Source organism: Cryptococcus neoformans, assembly GCF_000091045.1.
Source record: "Cryptococcus neoformans var. neoformans JEC21 chromosome 7 sequence".
Lineage (NCBI taxonomy): Eukaryota > Fungi > Basidiomycota > Tremellomycetes > Tremellales > Cryptococcaceae > Cryptococcus > Cryptococcus deneoformans.
In genome coordinates, this window is record NC_006692.1 from 799,721 (window position 1) to 820,086 (window position 20,366).

Here is a 20,366-nt window from a genome sequence, read left to right on the forward strand (position 1 = left end):
CATGTTTGGATAATTGGGAGCACAGTAACTCTAATCTTTGGCAATTCATCCTCGTCGGCTCGACTTTTGGCATGTTTGTCACAACTATTACCGTTACAATTCTTCTTTATGTCTTCTTCGCCGGGTCAGGATGTGGTACCAACACCTTTTTCATTACTTTCAATCTCATCCTATCGGTGATCGTGACAATAGTGGCGATATCCCACCCCGTTCAGGAAGCCAACCCCAAGTCTGGCCTTACTCAAGCTTCGATGGTTGCTGCGTACTGCACTTACCTTACCGCATCTGCTGTTGTCAATCACACCGATACTCAAGGAGGTAAATGTAACCCTCTGCACGCTCGGGGTGGTACTCAAACCACTACCCTTGTTGTTGGTGCCCTCTTCACCTTCCTCGCCATTGCCTATTCCACTTCCCGTGCTGCTACGCAGAGCACTGCGCTTGTGGGAAAAGGCCGCCATGAAGGAGCTTCATACGGTGCGGTTGCTCTGCCTCATGACGGCGAGGAGGAAGGTGAGGTTAGATTGGTTACGAATCAGCCGAAGGGAAGGAAAGACGAGATGCGATATCAGGCAATTTTGGCCGCTGTTAATGCGGGATCACTACCCGCTAGCGTCCTTGACGAACCAGAGGATGAGGACGAGGAAATTGAAGCCGCTATGGGAGAGGAGAGGGACGATGAACGAGCAGGAACTAAATACAACGTAAGTCATTAATCATAGGTAATCGTTCTTGCTTTTTCTAACACGAATCTAGTATTCCTGGTTCCACATCATTTTTGCTATCGCAGCAATGTATGTGGCAGGTCTCCTTACGGACTGGGCTATCATTTCGACATCGCCTGTAGCCCATCCTACCGAGTCTCAATTCGGCGCTCCTGGCATTGTGAACGAGCCCGACGTCTACATTGGAAGATCGGAAACGACGATGTGGATGAGGATCATAAGCAGCTGGTTGTGCTATATGCTTTATACATGGAGCTTGTAAGTATCGATAATCCTTAGTTTACGAGGTTACTGACCGTAATGCTGCAGAGTTGGCCCTGTGCTGTTGCCTGATCGTTTTGGAAACGCGTAAAACGGGAATAATGGGGGTTATTATGTCTTTGAAAAGTGTAACAACATTTGGTAGTCTCATCAACAATGTATGAGGGGGCTATAGTAACAAACAATTGAGACGGTCGGCTTTTTTCGCAGTAATATTTAATTGATTACAGTAACGAATCTGTGCGCAGTCGCACTAGTCATCTTTCAAGGCTCTTGTAGATCGCTGCAAAAAGCATCAATCAAATACATATTACAGACTCATTCCAGATGACAAAGCTTCTAGAACCCAAACATATAACCAAGAAGTAATACAACGCACAGGCCGATAACGCATCCCATAATGACAGTATCTCTTCTTCTACGTGTCCTTATCATTGTGATGAGAGAATTAATACCTGGCATTTGGTTGAGAACACCGCCCATTCGAGAGTCGATAGAGGCAAGGAAGGTGCGTTGTTGGGCAAAGTCTTCGCGGGTGGCGTAGGCTTGACTGCATCGCAAATCAGCTTTCGAGAAGGGAGACGAATCGGTACGTGACGTACTTTAAGGTGTCGTCAATCATGCGATGACTCGAATCTATTCGAGATCGATCTTGCAAGAGAGCGTCCGTTGTGCCAGACCGTCCAGATTTGTAATCACTAAGAGAGACATAAGCAATGAGTGATGATCTCACGCACTTAGGTGTACCTTATGTCCTTGCGAACAGACCCTAAAAGGTTTGACCGCCGTATGGTTTGCTCAACATTGTTCTGTTGCTCCATCAATTCAGATGCTCAAACCTGGGAATTGATCTCGTCTCACCCGGGTGCGTACAAAGTCCCTCCTGTAATCATCCAAGTTATCCCTGTGAGTCTGGGCAGAGTGTTGCATTGACGTGGAAGGAGGTTGGCTCGGGGAATTTATAAGACTTGTGAGGTCTTCAATCGCTTGTTCAAGCTATTCACAAGTCAGTGACTTGGACAAAGTCAGTATGTTAGTCCCACCTTTGAAAGAAGCTCTTCAATCTCCTCCTCAACGAGCTTGTAGCCCCCGATACCTTCTTCTTCCATACTGAGTTCATCACGACTAGAGCTTCCGCCCAGAGAGGAGCCGCGTGCGATGGAAGCAGCTAGCTTTGAATAAGTGGACAATTTCGAGTCCAAGGCTGTCTCAAGAGCTCGGGCATGCCTTCGTGCGTTGTCCCAGGACGTGGACATTGAGAAATTGGGATATCTGGATTGTGTATACACTGAACAGAGTGAAACGTGGACGCAATAACATTCTGGTCGAACTCGATCTTGGGAGTTGTGCCATAAATGGGGTGCAATTTAAAGGGGGTTATTTAACCTCGAATATCGTGACGTTGACGATTTGGTATCACGACGTGTCACTACTATTTGCACTATTCGCTATTCACTACACCATTAACTATTCACTATCCCATCTTCATAAGAACGCCTCTTCCTCGCCCCATCCCTGGCTATGCCTTTATCACGTCCACCAATACTTGCTGCCATAGCTATAGGCCTTCTCGCAGCTGCCCACGTCAGCGCGACAGCCTTGACAGCCATGTTGGCTGCAAACGACAGGTCTTGTTACTACGCCGACGTCGACGGGTTGGGAGAGAAAGTTGGTGCGTGTTTACTTCATATGATATTGCGACAAACCAGAGCTTACCGTAATTTCATCCATTTCCGCCCAATAAACAGGCTTCTACTTCGCCGTGCAGTCCGGAGGAAACTTCGAAATTGACTATGTGGTGTTGGACCCAGATGACAGAGTGATCTTGGAGGGCCAAGGAGAGAAGCAAGGTGACTACATTTTCACCGCCAACAAGGTAAGCTCCTATGATAGTTTCACGAAGCTATTAATTGCTGATTATTTCTCTCCAGCTTGGGGAATACTCTTTCTGCTTTGAAAATGAAGCGTACACCCAAGACAAACTTCTCGACTTTGAGTACGTGTTAATCCATCTTCTTAACGCGTCCAGACTCACATCCCGATAGCATTATGGTAGAATCTGAGCCTCGACGCATCCTTCCTGGTCAGCAACCACCTCTCAAGGAACACACCTCTGCCCTCGAAGAGAGCACTTACAAAATCAGTGGCATCTTGAACAGCATCACCAGAACTCAGAAATACTTCCACACAAGACATCACAGAAATTACTCTACCGTTCTATCGACACAGAGCAGAATATTGTGGTTCACAATTTTGGAGTGTATTATCATTGTAGCCATGTCCTTGTCAGTTTATCTCTTTTTGAAAAAGGCGACACCGCTGATAAACGTGCCAGATTGCAAGTTTGGATTCTCAAGACTTTCTTTTCACGTGGCGGAAGGCGTTATAAGGTTTAAGAGCAACGACATCAACTCATGTTTATTATGCATTCATTCTCAGCATAATGAAGGAATTTGCTGCATTCTGGTATTGACAAATGGCGTCTCATACACTATCTCATATTCCCGTAGCTAGCAGCCTGCGCTCTCCTGTCATGTTCCATTCTAGCTGACTCATGTACTGTAATCGCTTCATCCACCCATGGCATGGTAAACAGGTCGCTTCGACGCAAATCTTCTTCGCGAACAGAGCCGCCATTAACGACCGCTTGCCCGATTTGATAGCCGAGCATCTGATCAAGATCGCGGGCTTGCGCAGCAAGCCAGTTGTTGATAAAGGCTTGAGGATTAGCGCTGTTGTTGGTAACGGTTAGTCAGTCTGTCAAATGGCTCAGATGAGCAGTAACATACGCGAACGATTCGAGGAAATCCTTCTTTTGTTTTAATTCCTTAGCAAAGAAGGCCAACTCAGCAACCTTGTCTTCGAGCTTAACAATCTCTTGACCCTCTGGACCCTCAAAGCTTCCAATCATTGACGCCATTTTGCTCTTGAGCGGGTCTTCAATTTCAATGGGGATGTCAAAGCATTTGTTGTGGAATGTATAATCTTTTGAGACGCTAATCCGGATGTTAGCGAATCCAAAGCGGAAAGAAATCAAAACGTACTCTATGGTGTAGGGTATAACAACAGGGTCAGGATGAGCAAGATAACGCGTTGCGATTTCGGGTAGTTCATGAAATGGAACGGTTTCTTGCCCTTGCGGGAGAAGCTGCCCATAAGTCAGCGTTTTGTCAACAATAGATCTTGGAAATGACCCACCTTTTGTAGGCCTCCGACAGCTTTGATGATTGTCCCATCCTCCTTGTCCTGCGCACCGGTAGTCTTAACCAATTTCCATAGGCCACTCATTATTTCAGATCTTGTACTTTCCCTCAAGCCGATAAGTCCCGCGAGAGGTTCAAGAACCTTATAACGCTCAGGGTAGTGCGCAATATGCAAAGAAATACGGCAAGGTATATTGACATCCCCTCTGCGAAGGATCTCGAATCCATCGAGCGGCGGGCCTTGGTGGCTTGTGGCATGCCATTCTACAATGTTACCTTCCGGGAAAGTGGGCGCATCGCGATTGTCAAACTCGATGATAGCGCTTTTGAGGAAAGTCGTAAATTTTCTCTTGGTTTTATCGAGTCTAACGTTTCCAGACTGTACGGCTGTGCATTAGCATCAAAATTCGAAAAAAAAAAAACCTCAAACCACCACTTACATCCAATAGGCGCCCTTCGACCTTTAAAATCCATCCAGCAATACCTTTTCCCGTATTGAGATCGGGCTCGTTGCTTTTCGTTACACCACCATCGGCCATAATCGCATCCTGCCCCGGGTTTTCTCGAGGGCCTGTGCTGTAATCACCACCGACAACACTTCCTGCGCCTGCATCCAATGCCTTTTGCCAGTCCTGGTCATGGGCGGTGTTCGATATGAACACGCGCAATACTCTCTTGACCTGCCATTAAAACCAAATTAGGTTCAAAATTTCCAAGGCCAGTGTGATAAAATGTCAACGTACACGGGTAGGTCGCCCAAGGGCATCGTTGACCTCTGCTTTCTTCCTCATCAATGTCCAGTCAAGCTTTTGCTCGATCTTCATCAACTCATTGAACGCTGGAGAATTGGACACGAGAGCGGAGAGCACGTGCGGAGGGGGTAATGGTGGACGAGGGTGCTTTCTGTGGTTTGTTTGCGTCAGTGCTGAGAGAAGGATGGGCTCCTGTGGACATACAATCTACGAGCGGCATCGGCGTCAACTTCTGCGCGGCGTTTAAGGTCTTGCTGGGCCTGTGGTGCCTGAGGCTGCTGGGACTGCTGTTGTGGAGCCGCAGAGCTGGGCTGCGATGGACCTGCTTGGGGACCGGACATGAAAAAAGAAAGTGGATGGTGAAAGGATGGAGAGGTTGTTGACGAAAGGCAAGTCCAGCACGCGGTTGTTGATCTGCTTTTGCGATTACAATTATTTTCTAAATACTAGTAGTCCAATTATTAGCAATTAAAAAAAATTGTAATCAAGCGCGATATCTAATCTCCAGGCTGCCTTCAAAATAATTGCATTCACTTTCGACTTATTGTTGACTTCAAATTTGAAAGGGAAGCCATTCTATTAAGATCAGCACCAGGCAAGACACATTCAGAATGGTTACAGCATCATCATCGAAGGCTACCGGGGCAACTCGCCTCAAACAGGCGAACAAGGCAGTTAAGGAACCTTCCCCGGACGATGAGTTTTTGGAGTCGGACTCGGAAGTCGACGAATTTGCAGAGGGATTCCAGCCAGGTCTGGCAGAAGAGTATTCTGATGATGATGACGATGATGAAGGCAAGGAGGATGATGGAGAGGGCTATGGATATGAAGAGAGTGAGGAAGAAGGAAATGCAAAATGGGAACCCGATAACTGGGACGGCAATGAGGACACTGTCTCCGAAAGTGGAAGCGATGATGACGAGGATGCTGAATTGGTAAGCCTGCTCAGTATACTTCCCTGGTAAGCTGTCACTGACCGTTTCCCTTTTACAGAGAAATCTCCAAAATAGCAAGTATTGAAGATCTCCAATCGGCATATTTAGTACTTGGCTAACCGATGTTCGCAGACCTCAACTCATTGCCACTTTCAACCCTTGCGAAAGCGCAGAAGTCCCTCTCACGCAAATCTTCTTCTTCTTCTTCAAATGGCCGAAGCAAAGAAGAGAAACTTGCCCTGATGAAGTCCAAGCTTGCTCAAATGCAGCGAAGCAAGGGTAAAGCCGTTGCTGTTCCGGATACCGACAGTCATAGGTTTGGATCAAGGGCACAAGAATCTGATGAGGAGTCTGACTCTGGGCCGGAAACTACTTCGTCTACGAAAAGAGGCAGTAAACACGCGTACGTAGAGATCTCATTTTTGACCGCACATGGCATTGCTGACTGTTATCTAGCCCGGCTGCATTGAGTACCAAAAAGCAGGTGTCTCGCAAGCGGCAAGTCATCGAGGTCCCCAAACCGGAACGCCGCGATCCACGTTTTTCTTCGGTCTCTGCAGGTCATGCTAATGCAGATCTTCATTCAAAATCCTACTCTTTCTTGCCTGACCTTCTCCGTCAAGAGTTTTCTGGATTGAAAGAAGCTGTGGCTGCTGCCAAGAAGGCAGAGAAGAATTGCCCCTGGGCCGAAAAGCCAATGAGAACTGCTGAGCGTGAAAGGCTTGAAGTGCAGATGGGGCAAGTTAGGACAAAACTGGTGAGAACAGAGAAAGAAGCTATGGAGAGGGAAGTTTTGGCCAAGGCGAAGAAGGAAGAAAGGGAGAAAAGGACTCAGGGGAAGGCCGCTTGGTTCATGAAAAAGGGCGAGTCCCCAAAATGTAGTTGTATACTTAAGCTGACAGGCAATCAACAGGCGAGAAGAAAGACTTGCTTCTCAAAGCGCGTTTCGAGACACTCGAGAAACAAGGGGGAAAGACAGCTGTCAAAAAACTTGTGGAGAAGAAGAGGAAGAAGCTTGCGAGCAAGGAGAAAAAGAGCCGGCCCTTTGCGAAAGGAGCAGAGGGTATGGGCCGGGATACCAAGAGGCGAAGAGTCGCTTAAAAATCATGATTGTAGACATTTTATTGTGTTTCTGTATTCATCAAATACTGTTAGCAACATGCACGTGGCCCAATATGCACGTCCGCCGGTTTTCGGTCACGAGTACTTGAATAAAGAGACAGTAAGCTTAATGAGCGCCAGCTGCAATGCAGTCTCAATTTTGTGTCGAAAGTAAAGCTGTACAGTGATGTTGATTGGCGGTTTTGTGTGGCCTAACGAGTCCTTTGAAACTGTCCCCCGAATATCCTCCCAACCTAAAAGCATGTCGTGCCACTCGTGCATAAACGCCATCCATACATCCCGAGGCTAAGATAGCTCTTTAACGGCCACCCTTGCCGGCGCCACCCTTCATGCTCTGCTTAGAAACCTTGGGGACGTTGGCCTGGGCGGGCTTGTTGGCGGCCTTGCGGGCCTCCTTGTCACGCTTCTCAGTCTTGGCCTTGGTGATGGCGGCTTGACGGGCAGCGGCGCGGACCTCGGGCTTAGCAGTTCGCTTAGCGAGGATGGAAGCAAGGTCGGCACCAACGATACCACGCTACGGCGAGATTAGCAAACGATTTTACAGATCTCATTTCCTCCGTTGTCCTTCCACCATCAATCCTCAACATAACATGTCAAATCAAAGCTTTCAGATTTGCCCATTTCCCCACCGAGTCATGCCTCCTTGCCTTCGCCTGCTTGTGATCGCCTAGTTGAAACCGAAAAATAAACCCACCTGGACCTTGACGTTCTTCCTAGACCTCTTCTTGGCGACCTCCTCGGTGATACCCTTCTTGTGCATCCTAAAGCAATCCCGCCCAAATCAGCAAACCGTTTTCCTCCTCTGGGCTATCTCCACACACCGTCGGTAAACCTGAGTCCAAGCGATCTTTCGGGGGTTCTTTCGTTGAAGGAAGAGAGACTCAGCCTTGGCGCTGAGGAATCGGAAGGTCTACAAGGCTTTTAGCAGACCACACATGATCCGGAGATATGGTTACCAACCTTGGAGTCCCCTCGGACGTAGACCTTTCCCCTGGAAGGGTAGACCTTGTACCCGGTGAAGTCACACCTGTCGACACGCATCTGCAGATGGCTGGATCAGTGGGGTTGAAAAGGGAGTGATACCGAACCTGTACTCACTTTTGCTATATGTAAAGGGTAAGGTTAGTAGTACGAGGAAGATTCAACCAATGTCAAAAGAAGACGCTCTCCCATCAGCAGGCAACGTCCCGTCGTGCCGCATAGTGCCACACCAATAATTCCCACACGGGGAATTTACTTCCGTTCGGCTTTTATCTCTGTGCGGTTCTTATCCCCGACAGTGTCGCCGGTGTCCGGATCTCAGTCCACACCTATTGCTTCAGATGTTGCAACTTGCTGCATGGCACTGCACCACGCAAATAAATGCATGTAACCGAGCATCGACATTCGCGGTACGTATTACTTTACCCACTGTGCTGTCATGCTTCACGCTTTCCAAGTGTTGTACACAATAGTTTCGGCCCACGTCAGTATCTGAACGTGCAGTTATCCGTTTGTTGGCTGCCTGCGATGAAAGACCAACATGCGATACTAGTAGTCTGTCTGTGTATGGGCTTTTGATCGACAACTTGCAATCTACCATTAGGCCCTAAAAAGGCTTCCTTTACGCAAATTACGAAGGTAACTTTGCCTACATAATAGAACTGTTGATACATATAGCATACAACATTGTTGACGGATGTACATGCCCACTCATCTGTTCCCCAAATCACTGCCCTTCCCATTCCTTTTGCAAGGTATTCAAGAACTCATCTGCCTCCCTTGCCCTCCTTTCCTCCTTTAATATTTGCACCTCCTTCTCACCACCAAACAGCTGGATTCGTTTAGCCTCAATCATCGCCTTCCGTTGCTCCAACTTCCTCTTCCGGGCTTCTTGCGCTGCCGTTATACCTCCTCGCCGATCAGCCTCGGCGCGCGCAAGCTCAGTTTCATGCCGTTGGGATTTCAGCGCGGCCTGTTGTTCTGCACGGCGCTGCTCATCCAAGGAGAATTGATATTGACCTGCACCCTTCACTCGCACTATATGAAAAATCAGACACATGAATGCGCGAGATAATGATTGATGACAATGTACCTTCCTTGGTTGAATCGTAATGATGCGCTCGCGCCTCCTCTTCGGCCTGCCGATATTTGGCTTTGATAACCTCTGGATTCGGTTCGTACACAGGGAAAACGTGTTGTTCGCCATCTACGCATCTCTGTTAGTCCTCAGATCACTCATGGACGAGCCCAGTCTTACGAATCACTTTGGACTGTCTACACTGCAGTTAGTATTGAAGATGCGAAACACATCTGAAGGATACTCACTGTACTTCGGCATATGCAGAGTTTTCAGCACCGCTTGGTATCAGCTCTACAGGTTCATTTCTCCCTCTTATCCGTTCTGCCTCCTTTGCTTCCTTGCGTGTACCAGTTCTTGTTCTTCCTAGCTCATCAACGTATTCAACTTGGGCCAGATCGTCGTCTTCTTCATCCTGATATGATATTAGTGTTTCGTACTACTTTCGTCTAATCTGCAGATTACTTGCCTCATCATCGGACCAACTTAAACGAGCAGGATGTGCAGATTCGTCTTCATCCGAAGAATGGTCTGAGAATTCTTCAAGCTTCTCAAACTACCGGAACCTCAGTGACGCTTAAATTGACGGGAATTCATACTCACATCAATGACAGCCTCTTCAATCTCCTTCTGACTCAGCCCTGAAAAGTCGCCTTTCTTAATCTGCTCGTATTTCTTGGCCTTTGCTTTAAGAATCTCTCTTCGCTCCTCTTCAGTAGGTCCGCCTTCATCATCAAACCGACGACGCTTGGCATCATTTCTCGCTTCTGCCGCCAGACGCTTCACTAGTCCTGGGGACGGTTTATTAAATGGGTCTCTGCTCTGTTGTGGGATAATCGTTCCATTAGTACTGCTTCTGTTTAGTAAACTGATCTTTAACCACCTTCTGTATGTGTTGCTTGCGAGGAAGTCCCTTCACAGGACCTCTGCCTTCCTTGGCAAATCTATCAACATGTTCTGCAGTAATGGCCTTGAGATCTAAAAGTGCTCCACGCGATATGTTGCTCGCCTTCTGCTTGCCTGTGTCTGGCATTGTTGTCCTTGCTGGTGCTCTGTATGCTGCTGTGTTATTATTTATTGATTATGATTTGCCTTGAAAGGAGATGGGACGATGACGTACGGAAAGAAGTGCCACATGCGGGGATAGCTGCAGGAGCTAAAATGGCCACTCAGTTAAGGGAACGCTTGCTTAGCCCCATGACAGCAGTTTTGCGCCATCTTCATTCGCATCCCTTTCTTCTTCCTTCTTTCCATCTTCTTACTTCTATCTTTATCTTACTCTCCATCCATCAATCCAAATAATATCAAACATGTCTGCTTCCAAGGTTTACGTCGGTGCGTACGACTATCGGTCAACACTTAACCTTCACTTTCTATTTTCGGCAACGCCACCACGTGCATCGTTCGGGGATTCATCCACCTCTCTTCTGTCATATTTGAAAACGGCAGGCGAGGGGCGGTATAGCAATCAGCAGCAGCAGAAAGTGCCAATGTTGTCCTCGAACGATGCATAAACATAAATATGGATTTGGTTCCGGTTACCTGACTGTGATTCTGATAGGCAATCTCTCGTGGAACTCCACCGATGACACCCTTCTCCAGGTTTGCTTGTCTCTCCGTCAGCTAGCGTTTCTTGCTCATGTAGTTTCTCTCCAATGTCCCTTCTCGATATTGCGTCTTGGTCCTGCGCTCTCATTTCCTATGGTCTCGTGGCTCCTGACTCGTGGCTCCTGACTCGTGGCTCTTGGCGCTTCACTTGTTTCGCTTACGTCATATTCGCCTGGTCAATGTTATTGTGTCTCAAACCGTTTGCGTTGTTGCCAAATGCACCATCATGGCTATAGGTCTTCTCCGCCTACGGTACCGTCACCGACGTTCGTTGAGTCTCTATCTTCCCGTTGAGCGTTTGTCTAAACATGTCGCCACCGACTTGCAGTGCATCGTTATGAAGGACCGTGAGACTGGCCGATCCCGAGGTTTCGGTTTTGTTGTGTGTAATTGTTTTCATGCGTGAGAAGGTCCTGTCTGATAGCAACTTGCTGTGTAGACCTACGGTTCCCCTCAGGAGGCTGAGGCTGCCATTGCCGCTATGAACGAGCAGGAGCTCGACGGCCGTCGTGTCCGAGTAAGTGACACGCATGGTTATTTCTCTGGTTGCGAAATTTACTTTGATGTTATCAGGTCAACATGGCCAACTCTCGTGGCTCTGGGGGCGGTGGTTACGGTGGCGGTTACAACTCCGGCTGTATGTTTGCATCATGCTCTCATCCATTCCTAGCTAAAAGTATGTAGACGGCGGTGGTTACCAACAACAACAAGGCGGCTACCAGCAGGGTGGCGGTTTCAACCAGGGCTGTACGTGACTTCTATCTTCTCCAAGCTCCCTTTCTTAATTGCTGGGTTCCGCAGACGGCGGTGGTTACGGTGGCTCAGGCTACGGTGGCGGTGCCCAGGGCGGTTACGGTGGTGGCTGTGAGTAGAGACAGCGTTCGGCGCAGGGATTACAGAGGCTAATCATGTTCTTTAGACGGCGGCCAGCAGGGTGGCTACGAGCAGGGCGGTAAGCTATAATTCCTTCTCGACTCTTTAATGGAGCATCAGACACTGCTCTTTCCATTTACCTTTTCGATTTCCTGTCGTGAACTTGTCCTGATGTTGTTTTTCCCTGCTTGCTATTTGTATCTCTGTTTTCGGCCTTCAATTCTCCTTATCACCCTCTACACTTTTCTACCGTACGACGTACGATTGATGTGTATTCTGACTCTCGGCTTTCATGTCGCTATTGTCGTGGTTTCATCTTTTTTCTATCTGTGATCTCCCTTGCTCGGCTGGCTACGACCATATCCATATTTATCTCTCGGCTATACAGGCTACGGTGGTAACCAGGGCTTCGATGCCCAACAAGGCTACGGAGGTGCTGCCGGTGGTTATGGTGCTTCGGATTCCCGGCCTACTTGGTAGTACATTGCTGACTTTGAATATTCTACAGGCCAACAACAGGGTGGCTACAACGGCGGCTACTAAGTCTATCGTGAGTCGCTAGCTGTGTACGAAACAGACGTTTCTAACCATATCAACGTAGAATATAATTGATCTGCTTCCTCCCTTCTCTTACCTTGTGCCAATACCACCTTCCTAGTTTTCAAAATAAAATAGCAAATTCAAAGTCTTTTTTCGCTTTCATCTTTTTTTTAAAAAAAAACACACCAAGAGTGCTCCCGTTTGCATCTGTCTGTACTTGACTTCCTCTTCAATTTCGTTAGTGCGTGGTTATCTAGGGCGCCAGAGGGCTACTATGAATTGCGGGTGACTCAAAAACGGTATCAATGGGGGTTTGTAAATTTACAGTTGCCATCGGATGATTATCAGGATTACTTTAACGCGGAAAGGGAGACACACGGGATCCTACATGACTTTTGTGAAGGACGTAGAAGAAGTCAAATGACACATTGTTCAAAGACGGAATATAAGGCTTTGCTGTAGATACATTATGTTCAACTGTATACGTATCTAGTTCCTCATAGAATATCATTGCTGGATTGATCTCTAGTAAGGATGGGGAAAATAGTACATGGGTGTTCGACATCGGACCTGTTACATAAATGCTATCTCTAGTGTAACTTTCATTGGCTATTGGCCAAGCTCTTCTCGACTTCCATCAACTTGACAACTGCCTCTTCCTTCTCCAATGCCCGTCCTTGCTCATCCGTAAACTCCAACAAGGGGTGCCTCAACCTTGCAGAGGGATAACCACTGTGAGTCTTGAGGTACCATTTGGTTCCAGCAATCCCTGCCCTTGCAAAGGATGCATCGGCACCGGAAACCAGATCTTGCAACTCGAGAACCTTCTTCAGATCTTGGGCAGAAGGCTGGGCGTCTGTGGCAATCTTGTAAGAGAGCTCAAACAATCTGGCAAGCGAACGAGGATAGATGTTGCCCAGACCCATGATAGCGCCATGGCCTCTACCACCCAGCACGGCGGGCGCGAGGAAGTCTGCAAACCCACCAAGAGTGAGGAACTCTGGTGCGACGTCACTTTTCCTGGGATAGTCTGCAAAGGCCGGAGTGGCAGTAGCAGCAGATATCCTTGTCAGCTTTCCTACGGCTCCGCAAGTGAGCTTGACGCCGCAAATGTTGGAGCCTTTCTTGGCGATCTCTTCGATGAGGTCGGAAGAGAGATCGATGCCACCAGCAGCACCTGGATAGTTGTACACCATAACGGGAATGGGGGAAGAGGCTTGGACTTCAAGGAAGAAGGTCTTGAGGGCAAGGGGAGTCATGGCTCCTGCGAAGTAACCGGGCGGGATAACGATGGCAACATCGGCACCAGAAGAGGCAGCCAAATGACAGAGATTGATGGTCGCTCGAGTGGAATTAGCTCCTCTACTTGATGATTAGCTCATCCTGGTCGATTGCGTTTAATATTGAACTTACGTTCCGGCGATCACCACAGTGTCGAGCAACCCAGCCTCATCCAGAGCAGCCCGGGTCTCCTTGAAGAGAGTTACTCGTTCATCGTCTGTGAGTTGGAAAGCTTCACCCATCGACCCGCAAATGACAGGCTGCATGCCGATTTTAGCAAGATCAACAACATGTTTTCTGAAGGTGGAGATATCTAAACCATTTCCAGTTATCGAGTAAGTTTCGGAAAATTTGTAAAGTTTAGGTATTACCACTCACCAAGCTCCTCCTTGTCATCCAAAAAAGTGGGGATGGGGGCCCAGACGCCTGGTTTGAGCACTCTCTTGTGGGTGGCACCTTTGCTGCCGTTGGAATGACCGTTGAGCGATGACATTATTGATTTCAGTAGTGTATACTCGTAATAGGGATATGTACCGAGGGAAAGCTACTGATGCGTATTGCAGCTGGGGGTTTTATAGAGATGAGTGTCTCTGCTATCCCCCATGCCCGAAAACAACCAGCCGGCCCCTCCATGGTAGCTCCGGCCCGAAGAGGCACCGGACCCAAAACGGCCCGCTTACCTTAATTAACTCCTTTTGGTGAAGTGGTGTATCGGTATCTCAACGCCTAGTACAAGTCTCGTTCCGATGATCCGAACGCGAGATATGCAGGAATAATAAAGTAAGTTACCGATTCATTTCCCAATTAATAGTAGTTTAATTAGAAAATTAATAATATGCGTGTAATGCACGGCATGTGAGTCGCCAGCAAGAAAGAGCGACGGCCGGCCCCACCATTGCACAAACAACGAAGCAGCAGGAGGGTATTGACCATATGATACCATCGCCACTCCCCTATCTCCTCCACTGTAACCTTGTTTCTTTTTTCCCACGTCCTGAAGAGGACATTGGGTCGCAATCCTTCACTTTCGTTCGGGTACTTTATCATATTGGTCTTTGCTTCATTTCAGCGCTATTCCGGATGCCCGCCGATGCAGAAAAACGCCCGTCCAACCAAGTTTGCGACTGGTGCCGACGTCAAAAAGTGGGTCATTACGATCATTCTCCCGATTGTTGAACGCGCTGATCACATCCTTCGGGGGGATAGGTAAAGTGTAAAGAGCTTGAAGGTGTCAATGTGGACGGTGCTCGCCATCTTAATCTTGAGCCGACCTGCCAGAGATGTTACCGCCGGAAAGAGCGTTGTACGTTTACGTATTCACCTAAAAAGCCAGGACGGCCATCGGGGTAGGCTCTCCTCTGTTGATGGAGTGTGTAATTACACTTGCTGATAGTCGTGCCGATGTGACAGTGTCTACAAACGCCTGTCTCGGTCTAGCCGTTCCGCTTCTCCAGTTCAACCTGTACCTACTACCCCCCTGAATCCCATACGGACTATGACCAATATAGATGAGATCCTATCCAGTGGAGCGGTTGTCTCCAATGATTGCTCAGGAGCAGACCGTAGGTCCAGTCACCGAATAAAGGACTCGGAGGATATAGACCCGACACTGACCATGGTATTCAGTTGATTCGATACCTACCCAAGGCTCAGGTAGTGTGGCTCTGCCTATCGACGATCAGGAGAACGTCAACCGTCTTGCGTTGCAAAGGGCTATCGATGGCGTAAACAATAACAGGACCAATGACCTGTACAATGCCCTGCAGCAATGCACACCAAAATTTCCATTTCCGCCCGATCATTTTACAAATGCTACGTTGCCTCTCAATATGGCAGGTTGGACGTCACATGCATTTCGCTTACCTGATGAAATACGGCCCAGCGGCAACTCGACCTCGGGAACGACATTCTTTGATACTCCTTCCACAGCACAAGCCTTGGCAGAGGATGATCAACCTCAATTTCCTGGCAACAGCCCGAGCGAAGCTGCGATATTGGCATCGCTGAAGGCTACAAATGAGCCTGAGAGCTTCATGCCAATCGATGTGATAGCGCCATGGTCTGACATCTGCTTCTTCCTCTCATTGTACATGCGCCATCAACATGTACTAGTGCCCATCGTCCACAAGCCCTCGTTCGCCAGCGATGTGCTTCATCGGAGAGACCAAAGGGACGAGACCTTTCGAGGATTTCTTGCTAGTATCGGTGAGTATATGGCTGTTCTTTGCGAATGAGTCTGACGACCTCTAGTGGCCTATGTGTGAGTCGGTCGGAAGGCGCAGCATGGCATAACAATAACTGAGCGTGTCAAAGTATTTGTCAGAGCCCAATCAGTCTAATGGGGGAGCAGCATTCTCGGGAACGCCTAAAGAGAATCCTCTTCCGGGCACATAGGTTCAGCCGTGCATGCCAATTACGCAACAGTCATCAACCTAGTCTTTCGATGCTTGGATCTGTCATTCTGTGCGTTTATCGAACGAATACAGTCATCCGACTACACCCAAGGCTGACTCTTCACGATCAGAGACCTCATATCGACTCAAGCTACCCAGAATCTCAGCTCAACTGACATGCTGGCTGCCGAGGCACGGAGGTTGGTTTACACGTTGCGGGTCAATCAAACCGAACCGAAGGAAGGCATGAACCTCATCGAAAGAGAGATTTGTCATCGAATGTATTGGGAAGTTGTAGCAATCGAAAAGTAAGTGACTGGAAATGCGACTTACTTGGCGTATTTTTGACGTGACCATTATTAGGACGCTCGCTTTGAATGGAGCCCCGATCATGTTACTTGAAATGGAGGGTGTTCCACCTCTTCCATTGGCAGTCGATGATGAGTACATCTCGGAGGAAAGTCATTTTCCTCAGCCGTTTGGGAAGAGATCGTACATGACTGGATTTGTGATTGTCACACAAATTTTCCGGTTGTTAGGCCAGTGTCTGCAAAGGCATCGCATGTTCCTGTGCAAAAAAGATCAAAGTACCGACACTGAAAGCTCATTACGATGGATTGAACAGACATTGGAGGAGTTGGACACCTTGACAAACGACGTTCCAATCATTGCGACCTTTGATGAGGCACAACCAGAGACTTGGTGGGGTATCCAATGTGCGAATATTCACATTACCGCGCTCTGTGTGCAATTTGCATGTGTACGTGTATGTCTTGGCCAGAACTGTTTCCCACTCTGCTGATAACGACTTAGATTGACTTCAGGTCCGCCTTGTCACCGGGCTATGATTCGCCACCACAGCGACAAATAATTGCTAAAACAGCCTATGACATTTTGGCGAAGTTTGTGCTTCCTCTCAAAAGCGGATCCAAGCTTACCTTATCTGTATTAGTATACCTGTTGAGTGTCTTGCCTCAAATGGACAGAGCGTGGTAAGTGGTCGTCAGTATCATATCCGTCTGTGACTTCCAGGCGGATGAATGGATAAGTCGGTATTGATCGCGCTTTCTCCTTATAGCGAGGCAAAATATTACGAGTTTTGCTGTCTTTGCTTTCCTTCGCATCAGATCCCAGTGATATAAGCGGCCATGTATGGGATTGGTGGAATTTGGTAAGTGTAATGAAATTTAGTCAAACAACGCTGATAGGTGTTGCCTGATGGGTTTTGCAGTATCACAACGTGCACTTCATACAGGCAATGCCTGAGGCTTCGGAATGATATAATTCACTGTTTCGCGTCGTTGTATCATTTTATTGTAGTATTTCGTGGTTATCAAAAGCTATTGCGTAGGATATTACTCAATGCATCATGAGTCATATGATCTGAAGCACAGATTTGAACGGCGGGCTGGGAACGAAAGAGTAAGACCTGTTCATGAGCAACGATCCACCGCCTGCCGCATGCGGTCCGCAATCGCAGCCATTGTAGATTTATATGACTGGTTGCAAAGCACCATGTACACTTCTTTTATAGGGGGTCTTTCACCCCAAGGAAAATTGAAGAGATCAGGTCTTAGATTGTAGAACTGGTATTCCCTCAGCACCTTTGTACAAACAGTCTCAGAGAGCAGTGTACAAGATAGTGATGAGGAAAGACCAGAAAGCTGCAAAAGAGAAAATTAAAGTAGGGTATAGAATCTGAACGAAAAAGACCACGTAGTCATCTATCTAAACGAGCAGCTAGACTAAGGGGGACCGGCTGAAATTAGACCAATACTTGTACCAAATGGTCAGCGGCGCGTGAAAGACACATTGTCAGTTAAACTGATTACTCACTGTGTCTCGCTTGGGAGAGGCTTGTATCACTCCACTCGTCCTTGAAGGACGCTCCCTTGCTTTCATACTTCTCCCAAACGTCGATGTTCTGAAAGGAAGTTCCCAAACATCATCGTCGTCGTCGTCAACCCCAGCTGCAGTCCGCCGCTGTTGATCCTAAGCTTCTCCGACCTTGTAGAGCAAGCGCTTCTCGACTTCTAACCGTGCCTTATAGACTGCAAAGGCAAAGTAATTGTCGCTGAGTCTCAAGTAATCAGTGAATGTGTCGCTGTCAAGTATGAGATGGGGAAGAACGAAGCTATTTGAGAAGCCGCTTTCTGGCGGGTTTGGGAGAAATGGCAAACCTGTGACCTAAGTTGTCAGCTCTTGGTGCTTGAATAACGATCGGAAAAGACCAATACGTCGTACTCGATCAAGCCTGCCTTGCCCATCCGAAACTTTTCTACAAAGTCCGGATCTTCTGCGGTGAAGTAAGGGACCTCGGCTAGAATTTGCCATTTGATTTCGCCGATGGGGGGCTCGCAACTGGGCAACTTCCGCTTTGAAACGAAAAGGTCGACGTTCAGAACATTGATGAAAGCATCCCAAAGGCCTGGAAATGCTGCGAAGGCCACAGCGTTTCGGACGAGCAAGGTCCCTGGGACGACATGAATCTAGCGTGCTATCAATATGTCATCTTACCCTCTGATCTAAGGTACCGTAGCGGTGCCACTGTCCTCATAGAGGCCGGAAAACACCTGATGCTATTTTAGTTTCGTGTCCTCGGTCGTTTGTCTACAGTTGTTCTTGGAACACTACTAGATTCAGTTGTTGGGATTGCTGGGCTCGAGAGTTTGAGAAGACTAAGCTGCTTGGGCTATAAAGTCACGCCTTTTATACCTTTCTCAGCTCGTAGAGCTGACTCATCTTTCTCACACCTTCCCTGGACCCTCCGTTCAGGCCTCTCTCCTCCCTAACGCCTCCTCGCACGGTCCTCCTACTCTTCCTCTCTCCTTCTTCCCTCTCTTTCTCTTCTCTCGGCGCCCCAAAACTACTTCATTCCCTTTCTTCCTCTCGTCCTCCTCCTTCTCTTCCTCCTACCCCCTTTCCTTTGTATCCTTACAGATACTCACAGTGTTGTCCTGAGGACAAAAGAGGGTGACAGAAGCTTTGGCCGCCGTGGAGTTTTCCCCAGACTTGTCAGAGCTGGGAGTTGAAGTAAATCACGCTTGACGGGCCTCATGTAGGGGTAACCTTCGCCTTGGGGAGCGGCGATGCGGCCCTCTTGGGCTTGAAGTTCGATATGTAGTTAGTGGGGAGTGTGGCAGATGAGCGAGGGAAGGGGTTATTTGTTGATACTGTTGCCGCCTCGGTCGTTTTCTTCTAGTGCGCCCTCGCGTCCGCAAGCTCCTTCTCAAGCTTCTTCTTCTCCAGCTCCGCCTGAGTAGCCATCAAGTGGCGTCTGAGTTGCTCGACCTGTCAGATTGTCCGTCAGCAGCATAGAGATGGGAAGGAAAAGAGTGGTATTCACTTCTGTCTTAGAATTCATGATAATAATCAGATAGATGTTAGAGGTAAGTCATGGACACTTGCGCAAAACGATGGGAGAATGAGAAGACGTTGGAGATTGGGAATGTATCCTGGAGAGCAGGAGACTTTATAACTTCTTTCGTTGACAGCAGACAAAAGGCCTATGCAAGTGAGTCGAGAAACAAAAGCGCGACGCGACACAAGCTACACAAGTAAGAAAACGATAGAATGATTGAAATTGGACAAACAAAAAGGACAAAAACAATGGTTTAAAAGCATCATACTAGTATCTACCAGCAGATCAATCATCACCACACGGGTTTCAGAAGACAGAATCATGGACCGAAACGCGACAAAAAAAAGTAATCCTTTGCTGGCCTCCCATCGATTATATTTGCTTCGGGACAACCCCTTCCTTCCACTTTGGATAATTCCGAAAGGCCAGCCGATAGATAGCAATGTCGATCTAAGCTCGACGCAAGCCCCTTGACCGATAATTGGCTGGTGTCCGACGAGGCTCGAATCGGGCTTGCCACAAACTGCTGGAACGTTATTTATAGCTGGTGGTGAACTACTCCTCGTTGGGGTGATTTTGGCCATTTTCGACCAATTCAAACTGTCATTATCCATGCATACGGAGGTATCAAGACCTAACATCCCTTTGAATGGTACTACATAATCAGACTTTTCTTTTACAGAGTAAATCATGCATTTTTAAATAGCCCAATGTGATGCGTACTGTCGCAAATCCGTCGCCGTGTTATCTCCAATTTGATCCGGTTGTTGCCACGTGCGTTGTAAAAAAGAGCGGTAAGAATGAAGAGCCGATTGTCTTAAAAAATACTACTGAACGACATCATTTTTTTAACTGCGTGCCTCTCCTCTTTGTTTACTTTTATATGAGTTCTCTGTCGAGCAAGGAGCAGGCGACTTCTGAGTGGTTACATCGAGACAACCAACCCCCCCTTCCCCTTCCCCTACCACTCCCCACCCCCCACTCTCTGACCCCCTCGCCCGAGTCTGACAGGCTGGGAGGGCGCCGGGATGTCACCTAACGAGTCTTATTTTTACATTTCACTTCTGTGACGATCTGTTCTCTAGCACCTGATGTCTCCCCTTCTTGCAGGCCCCCGAGTTCTGCAAACACCAATGCAGGAAAGTCTTATTTCATAGACGGCAGGCGATATATCTTCTGTAGCGTATTGAATACTTATTAATAAGAGCTAGCAAGGGAACTACTACCTCGGCCATCTCCTCAGATCTAACAAG

The 20,366-nt window shown here is 47.9% G+C and overlaps 10 protein-coding genes and 1 pseudogene across 11 annotated transcripts in view; 5 read left to right on the forward strand and 6 right to left on the reverse strand.

Annotated features, from left to right (window-relative positions):
* The window catches only part of CNG02870 (membrane protein, putative), a 2,114-nt gene extending 800 nt beyond the window's left edge, over positions 1-1,314 (forward strand). Inside the window, exons 5-7 of the mRNA XM_571973.1 lie at positions 1-704; positions 757-983; positions 1,035-1,314. The exon at positions 1-704 is cut by the window's left edge and continues 170 nt beyond it. Of these exons, the coding sequence (XP_571973.1) occupies positions 1-704; positions 757-983; positions 1,035-1,077 (974 nt within the window). The 3' untranslated portion in view covers positions 1,078-1,314. The remainder of the gene's footprint in view (positions 705-756; positions 984-1,034) is intronic.
* On the reverse strand, positions 1,224-2,283 carry CNG02880 (28 kda golgi snare protein, putative). Its single transcript, XM_571975.2, has 5 exons — positions 2,030-2,283; positions 1,848-1,982; positions 1,734-1,795; positions 1,589-1,684; positions 1,224-1,536 (listed from the first exon to the last, which is right to left on the reverse strand). The coding sequence occupies exons 1-5, from the start codon at positions 2,240-2,242 to the stop codon at positions 1,326-1,328; spliced, it is 717 nt and encodes a 238-aa protein (XP_571975.1). The 5' UTR covers positions 2,243-2,283; the 3' UTR covers positions 1,224-1,325.
* Positions 2,284-2,448: 165 nt separating this feature from the next.
* On the forward strand, positions 2,449-3,427 carry CNG02890 (ER to Golgi transport-related protein, putative). Its single transcript, XM_571977.2, has 5 exons — positions 2,449-2,658; positions 2,735-2,862; positions 2,918-2,982; positions 3,032-3,271; positions 3,322-3,427. Exons 1-5 carry the CDS (start codon positions 2,508-2,510, stop codon positions 3,380-3,382), a joined length of 645 nt encoding a protein of 214 aa, XP_571977.1. The 5' UTR covers positions 2,449-2,507; the 3' UTR covers positions 3,383-3,427.
* Positions 3,428-3,437: 10 nt separating this feature from the next.
* CNG02900 (chromatin remodeling-related protein, putative) lies at positions 3,438-5,391 on the reverse strand. Its single transcript, XM_571978.2, has 7 exons — positions 5,146-5,391; positions 4,933-5,092; positions 4,630-4,869; positions 4,185-4,568; positions 4,031-4,134; positions 3,776-3,982; positions 3,438-3,718 (listed from the first exon to the last, which is right to left on the reverse strand). Exons 1-7 carry the CDS (start codon positions 5,280-5,282, stop codon positions 3,478-3,480), a joined length of 1,473 nt encoding a protein of 490 aa, XP_571978.1. The 5' UTR covers positions 5,283-5,391; the 3' UTR covers positions 3,438-3,477.
* A 99-nt stretch (positions 5,392-5,490) lies between these two features.
* CNG02910 (hypothetical protein) lies at positions 5,491-7,049 on the forward strand. Its single transcript, XM_024657570.1, has 5 exons — positions 5,491-5,876; positions 5,935-5,950; positions 6,009-6,279; positions 6,333-6,739; positions 6,790-7,049. The coding sequence occupies exons 1-5, from the start codon at positions 5,553-5,555 to the stop codon at positions 6,975-6,977; spliced, it is 1,206 nt and encodes a 401-aa protein (XP_024513238.1). The 5' UTR covers positions 5,491-5,552; the 3' UTR covers positions 6,978-7,049.
* A 195-nt stretch (positions 7,050-7,244) lies between these two features.
* On the reverse strand, positions 7,245-8,123 carry CNG02920 (60S ribosomal protein L24 (L30), putative). Its single transcript, XM_571980.2, has 5 exons — positions 8,097-8,123; positions 7,959-8,039; positions 7,820-7,908; positions 7,693-7,759; positions 7,245-7,512 (listed from the first exon to the last, which is right to left on the reverse strand). Exons 2-5 carry the CDS (start codon positions 8,037-8,039, stop codon positions 7,297-7,299), a joined length of 453 nt encoding a protein of 150 aa, XP_571980.1. The 5' UTR covers positions 8,097-8,123; the 3' UTR covers positions 7,245-7,296.
* Positions 8,124-8,608: 485 nt separating this feature from the next.
* On the reverse strand, positions 8,609-10,129 carry CNG02930 (hypothetical protein). The gene is made up of 7 exons (XM_024658633.1): positions 9,941-10,129; positions 9,661-9,879; positions 9,527-9,613; positions 9,306-9,472; positions 9,238-9,254; positions 9,073-9,186; positions 8,609-9,017 (listed from the first exon to the last, which is right to left on the reverse strand). Exons 1-7 carry the CDS (start codon positions 10,088-10,090, stop codon positions 8,707-8,709), a joined length of 1,065 nt encoding a protein of 354 aa, XP_024514553.1. The 5' UTR covers positions 10,091-10,129; the 3' UTR covers positions 8,609-8,706.
* A 196-nt stretch (positions 10,130-10,325) lies between these two features.
* CNG02940 (glycine-rich RNA binding protein, putative) lies at positions 10,326-12,646 on the forward strand. Of its 2 annotated transcripts, XM_571982.2 has the most exons (12): positions 10,326-10,392; positions 10,619-10,659; positions 10,902-10,931; positions 10,994-11,047; positions 11,105-11,182; positions 11,239-11,302; positions 11,350-11,412; positions 11,467-11,529; positions 11,585-11,617; positions 11,927-11,989; positions 12,047-12,088; positions 12,140-12,646. In XM_571982.2, the coding sequence occupies exons 1-11, from the start codon at positions 10,368-10,370 to the stop codon at positions 12,079-12,081; spliced, it is 549 nt and encodes a 182-aa protein (XP_571982.1). In that variant the 5' UTR covers positions 10,326-10,367; the 3' UTR covers positions 12,082-12,088; positions 12,140-12,646. The 2 variants fall into 2 exon arrangements, with proteins under 2 accessions (XP_571982.1, XP_571981.1); XM_571981.2 differs by lacking the exon at positions 11,927-11,989.
* CNG02950 (conserved hypothetical protein) lies at positions 12,553-14,125 on the reverse strand. The gene is made up of 3 exons (XM_571984.2): positions 13,738-14,125; positions 13,492-13,672; positions 12,553-13,440 (listed from the first exon to the last, which is right to left on the reverse strand). Exons 1-3 carry the CDS (start codon positions 13,850-13,852, stop codon positions 12,681-12,683), a joined length of 1,056 nt encoding a protein of 351 aa, XP_571984.1. The 5' UTR covers positions 13,853-14,125; the 3' UTR covers positions 12,553-12,680.
* Positions 14,126-14,259: 134 nt separating this feature from the next.
* Positions 14,260-17,130, forward strand: CNG02960 (expressed protein). The gene is made up of 12 exons (XM_024657571.1): positions 14,260-14,502; positions 14,566-14,705; positions 14,770-14,921; positions 14,986-15,564; positions 15,610-15,619; positions 15,673-15,822; positions 15,884-16,060; positions 16,116-16,512; positions 16,566-16,654; positions 16,705-16,744; positions 16,831-16,923; positions 16,984-17,130. Exons 1-12 carry the CDS (start codon positions 14,293-14,295, stop codon positions 17,029-17,031), a joined length of 2,085 nt encoding a protein of 694 aa, XP_024513292.1. The 5' UTR covers positions 14,260-14,292; the 3' UTR covers positions 17,032-17,130.
* On the reverse strand, positions 17,111-19,648 carry CNG02970 (annotated as a pseudogene).
* Positions 19,649-20,366: the final 718 nt, after the last annotated feature.